Below are 6312 nucleotides of genomic sequence, written 5' to 3' on the forward strand. Positions count from 1 at the left end.
TTTGCAGTGTGAACAGAACCCCAGGATCTTTTTTTTTTTTCCTGATTCCGGCAAAAAAAAACGTTTCCGGCGTAGTGTGAACGAGCTCTAACAAGTCTTATCGTCCCGATAGGAGAATAACAGCCATTCTGAGAACGAACCTTATTTAATTATGGTAAAGTTCGGCCAGAGCGGGAAGAGAACCCGCGACCTAGCGGTTACAAGGCAGATGGGCTACCTTAAAGTCTGACTAGTCCAGTGTAAGGAATAACCAGGTAGACACATTTGAAAATACATCATCAGAAAATTAATGATACAAATACAAAAATATATTTACAGTAAAAGTATTGTTTACAATATACAGGTAGGTGTAACACTTATATTAGCTGACCAATAACCAGGTCGCACAGGGCTTCTATATGTATAGCCGATGGCCCTACTTATATCAATACCATACGTAGAAAGTTGGGGAATTAAGCAACGTCGAGCAAGGTGGGTATCTGGACGGGTTACCGTGTACGCTCCTGTCAGTGGTCAGGTGTAAGAGCTCCTCCAGGAGAATCCTTCCACTTAACAGAAGACCATAATTAACCTTTTTTATATCTATTTAACGTGGCAGGATTCTTAGAAATGAACTCTTTCTCCCAACCACTTTTACTGAACTTCGTTCTTTCTGGAACTTGGCCTGTGGGCTTGTACACACATATCAACATATGTAAATCGGAATGTCTGCCAGGCAAAAGGAGAAGCATTAGCTTCACATTCACGCACACCACCCAACATCTCAGGACTGCATTTCCTCGACAGCTGTCCCCGCGGTTCCGTACCCGGATTTCAACGCCTGGGTCACGTGTTCGTATCCCAACTCCATCAGATATTTGAACTGCGGACTAGTCTGCAGGGTAGAGGGTAGGTCTTCACATTCCAGGAACTGACTCAATGGGGGCAGGTAGGAGGAGAGGTTTGAGTCTGGGGAGAATAAACATTAAAGGATTAATCATAATTGAAATCAATTATTTTGTATCGTACCTAAATGAATGGTATTTGTTGGAAAAATGGAGAATCGGGACTGTTGGACAAATGGAGGAAATATTTATGGCGGGTTTATATCACCAGATTTGGTTAACAAATCAAGATTTTAACAACAACTTACCGAATCTCACTATGACATCGACTACTCTGAAGAACATCAGATCTTGTATGACCAGACTAGGATCTTCATTGTCCGCTAAGGGCGTTAAGTACCTGCAAATCAGAAGACAACGGAATTAGAAATGACAGTAGGTACTTGGGCTTTATAGACACTTAAATCATGGATAAAACGACAGAGTATTCTTCTTAAGGTACATATGGCTTAAGTGTAGGGGCCACTGCCCGAGGGATGAGTTGAGCTTTTCCGTATAGAAGGTAAAATCTCCGTCACTAGAGCTTTAAGTAGCAGTTTTAAAGTAATGTTAAACGCCTATATTCCTATAAAACAAAACAAATATCTTGCACATGAAAGGAAGCCAGATATTGTTTCTGTGTCCTGGGAGGGGTTTCAACCCCTGGCAATCCACATATCACCCTTAGATACCCCATCTATCCCAGGGAAAAATCACTAACCTTAGCATGAGCACTTTGTCCACTATGCAGGACATTGTCCGTATGAGCTACCAGTGCCTGGAGTAGTCTATGTACTTGGCTAACTTCTCTATAGAATAGATCAGATGAAGTTAAACCGGTGCTCGATGATGAGACCGGTTTGAGTTTCCGTTCCGTCACCACTGTGTCGATGTTCTTCTCTATGAGCTGAGGTAATCTGGAGGGGAAACAAAAAAAAAAACAATTAATAATAAAAAGTTATGATTTGCCCAAAAAAGCTTTTACAAATATTTTCCACCTCGAAAATATCGAAATAACACTTTTATAAACCGTAGCCCACGAGTCCAACTTACTACGAGATACGAGTCCAACTTTTCCAAGGTCAACTCTGAATAGGTACCTATTTTCTTTTTACTCTGGTACTTAATGCCGCCACGGATTACTACTCAATTGTTTTCAGGCTAAATGTACACCATATTTCAAGCACAAAGGTGAAAAAACTTCGCGCTCTGCCAAGTATCGAACCCGTGATCTCCGAAGTGCAAGCTTAGTGTTATACCCACTAACCCACCCAGCCAGAACGGAGGATTTTATCCGATTACAGCAAAACCTGTTGCTTTACTACATATTTTCGATACATCGGCCTTAGTGAACATCGCCTATACGGAAAAAAAACTTCCCTTCTACTACATATATCGGTAATTTCATTTTTCGACCCTCATTCTCAAAGCACTGGTTACTCACTGTTTGTGCAGTTTCCGGAGCGTGATGGCGGCGTGGATTTTCTTCAGCAAGGCTATTTTGACTTTGTTGGTTGCTATTTTAAAGAGCTTGTAAAATCTATTCCCGTACCACGCTTTCAGTTTCTACAGCCAGGAGATCTTTCTTCGTTCTGGACCTCTTTTGTCGTGTTTTTGCCTAGGATTGATTGGAGCATTGGAGCCATAGAGTAAATATGCACATTTCGGGGATTTGTCGTGTGTCATAGGATTTTTTCCCATTTTTAGACTGTTTTTAAGATTTTTTCTATTTTTAAAGTGTGGTAAGTACCTAGGTAGTTTCTTTTTTTTTTAATTTATTTTTTTATTATTTTAGTGTGCTATAGGAATTTTTTTTTTTTTATTAATAGAGAGCACCATGAGGATTTTATCGACTTTTAAAGTTTCAAACTTACCTCTCTTGATCGCGTAGGATTGCCATCAGCCAGATCTCAAGTAGAAGGGAAGATCTCTCGTCATCTGTATCCACATGATCCAATAGATCTAGAGCTGAAGTGAATGAGAATTCAGTGGCCTCTGTATTCTCCTGACAGGTTTTCATCTGGAAGAACACACGGCAAAATAGAACGTAAGGGGAGATCTTAAATTATAGCTCGAAAAATGGAACTTTTGATGTCTGTTTACGTTTCGTTTTCGTAACCTTCTGGTCATCGCGTGTTCTTCCGTCTTTTTATTTATTATTATTATTTTTTTTTTTTTTCTGTGTACTTTTAGTGTATCCCGCCGCTGTTCTACTATACCTAAACTCTTCTGGGCTTTCAACACAGCAACGAATGTCCATGATAAAGTAAGTCTAATTAAAGTAGACACCACGATTTTCTTTTTAATATCTGGATGATAAGACCTTCCTTGTTACAGATTCCTGATCCTCTATCAAACCGGTCCAAAGTTTTTTTTTCTTTTTTTTTTTTAATTGAGAAATTCTTCGTGGAATTACGAGCACTATTATTATTAATAGTGCTTATTTATACTGCTCGCATAGGACTGAAAAGTCCCTTTACTCCAGCAGTAGGCTACTACTATCAAATGCAGCGAAGCTCCCCCTGCATATGGCCCTGGTCCAGGAATGTTTAACCTATGTATTGTATAGTTGAACATTTTTTGAATGAATGTACCGTTTTTAAGTAGATTAGAAGAAATAATAATAATAATAATAGTGCTTATTTATACTGCTCGCATAGGACTGAAAAGTCCCTTTACTCCAGCAGTAGGCTACTACTATTTGATTTAACATCATTTCATGTAAATTCATTTGCTTACCGTTTTCATCCACCTCCATTTCTTCTTCCTCTTCTTTTGCTTTCTCCTTCACTTCTTGACTAGAATTCTCCTCCGTCTGAAAACCACAAATAAAGCAAAACCAAGAAATCAATGTAATCCCTTTGTGTTATTATGTCACAAATGCTCACAGCAGCAATGTAGGATTTTCCAAAAACCTCAATAATCCCAATGTTTACCAATCATGCCCATTGTTTATCTACCATGCTGGCTGGCACTGCACAAACCCAATGAACGAATAAAACAGATATTAGAATAAGAACAAATGAAAGAGGATAAAGTAAGGTACAGTGATAAAACTACAAAACAGCCAGCCTGGTTAACTTGGCGGGTAGCCCGTCTGCAAGCGCTAGGTTGCGGGTTCGATTCCCGCCCGGAGCGGATTTATTGGTCAAGTTCGTTCTCTGTATGACTCGCTTTCTCCTATCCTGTCTTCCTTCAATCTTGAAATTCGGGACGATAAGACCTTAGGATAAGATTACAGTAATAATAATAGTGCTTATTTATACTGCTCGCATAGGACTGAAAAGTCCCTTTACTCCAGCAGTAGGCTACTACTATTATTGTGGTCAAATTCTCAAATTAGGTATATTGAGGATAAAATTACATACCTCGGCTGGGATTGAACCCACGCCCTTCTGTTTAAAAGGCGAGCGTCTTAACCACTACACCACCGAGGAATAGGGCCATGAACTAGATTCATCTCAACAATCTTCTACTTGAGGATACTCACCCTTATTATCTCGGGCACGGAGAACACTTTGACGGTGTCCGGAGCGTAGCCGAACTGGGCCAGTACCTCCTCCGGAATACTCTCCTGGTGGGCCACCACTTGCAGACAGAGATCAATGGCCACCAAGCTCTCTTCTACCGAAGGGGAAGCAGACGAGACGGCATGATAGCACAATTTACTCAGACACAGCATGAGTTTCTTACGAGAGAGCAGAGTGCTTTCCTGTGTGGCCAGAGAGAATAGTAGCTCCCCTGAGGAAATAATAGAAATTAAAAACTATGAATACCAAGCTCTCTTGTATAAAGGATTAAAAGAGGAAGTAGAGTACACATGATAGCACAGTTTACTCAGCTCAGACACAGCATGAGTTTCTTACGAGAGAGCAGTGTGTTTTCCTGTGTGGCTAGAGAGAAGAGAAGTTCAAAGAGAAATTAGAAAATATTATAGGTACATATGTACTTAATTTCATTTTTGGAGCTCTTCCACCAAATCCCCATCTTTCGTACCTGCCTAGCACATTCCCCCGTCCGCACAGCTGGGGTCTCTTTGTGACAAAACTCCACAGGTAGGTCCTAAACCACTGAAATTTACGCCAAAATTTCCCTACAACTTTTTTTTGTTTTGATTTTGCATGATTTTCGGAGTTCTTCATCTTTCTTACCTAAATTTACTCCAAATTTCTCCTGTAGCTCTTTTTTTTGCAGGATTTTCGGAGTTCTTCATCTTTCTTACCTGCCCAAGCACATTCTCCCGTTCTCACAGCATAGATCCAAGCCAGCTGGGGTCGCTCTGTGAGGAAACTCCGCAGAACTCCACAGGTAGGTTTGAGGGCCCCTCCCGTGAGGTCATCGGACTCGGAAAGTAAATCCAACAGCTGACCAGACTTCCCGTTCTCCACGTACCACGAGTATACAAATCTGATAAGAGGGAAGGAATAAATAATTTAATATTAGGCATGATTACTGAATTTATTATTAAAATTTAGACTTACTCTTACTCCTTGATTTCAAGCAGGCCGCGTAGACCCAAAACAACGTTGTATCAGTGCTCTCCAGGTATCTCGGTCTTGCGCTTATTCCTCTGTCTATAGATAATCTTTTTCTTAGACTTGTTTCGGTACTTACGTACCATTTTTTAAATCGTATTAAGTATAAAGTGTCAAAATACAAAAGACCATGGTTAGACCACCGGGGTAAAGGAACTTTTCAGTCCTACCTTAGCAGGATCTGAAATGTGTACTAGAAACATAATTAACTACCTAGGCAATACCTCTGAACAGCTCACTCACCTGGCAAACCCTTCATTGGCAAACTTCTCCATAAGACTGCCCAGCTTGGGCGTATTCCCACTGGCATCGCACAGTCTCAGCAAAATCTCAAAGTCCCTATACTTCTCGGCCAAATAACTCGCACTCTCGTCTTGTCCCGAAGTCATAAGTTGAACGATATAGGAGTGCTCGGGTTCAATTCCTTCCGAAGGTTCTTTTTTTCTTCTTCTTCTTTATAGGACTTTTTAAAATTAGTCTAATAGAAATAGAGGAGGTCTCCACCTTGCAATAATTAGGGTAGGTAAATCACTTTCTTTTTCATAGGATCTTGAATTCGACCAATGAGAGAAGGTCTGAGTAGAGATTGTTGACGAGTTCAGGAGAATCTAGGCTGGAGAGAAGACCTCCTGTTATGGCTTGCAGTAGAAGTTTGTGCTGGGAACATGAAAATGAAAGGAGGTTTTTTAGGAGTTCCAGAGCATTTGACAAGGACCATCAAGTTTCCATCCCTCACAGAGAATAATACCTATTATTACAATAAAATTAAACATAAGTAAGTAAGTATGTATATCTATTTGTGTTAAGGGTGCAACTTGAAATCTTGCAGACGCAGTTAATCTTTCTTGCCGCTACTTGGGCTTAAACCCTAGCCCCCCCGAGATATGTAAAAGTTCAAAAATTCATCCCTGAGC

General features: G+C 40.4%; 1 protein-coding gene across 1 annotated transcript in view; it reads right to left on the minus strand.

Annotated features, from left to right (window-relative positions):
* Positions 1-1560: 1560 nt before the first annotated feature.
* LOC103517704 (nuclear pore complex protein Nup133-like) overlaps positions 1561-6312 on the minus strand; it is a 17075-nt gene continuing 12323 nt past the window's right edge. The window contains exon 10 of the mRNA XM_026829703.1: positions 1561-1780. Coding sequence (XP_026685504.1) covers positions 1561-1780 — 220 coding nt within the window. The remainder of the gene's footprint in view (positions 1781-6312) is intronic.

The sequence above is a fragment of the Diaphorina citri genome, unplaced genomic scaffold (assembly GCF_000475195.1).
Source record: "Diaphorina citri unplaced genomic scaffold, Diaci psyllid genome assembly version 1.1 scaffold1933, whole genome shotgun sequence".
Classification (NCBI taxonomy): Eukaryota; Metazoa; Arthropoda; class Insecta; order Hemiptera; family Psyllidae; genus Diaphorina; species Diaphorina citri.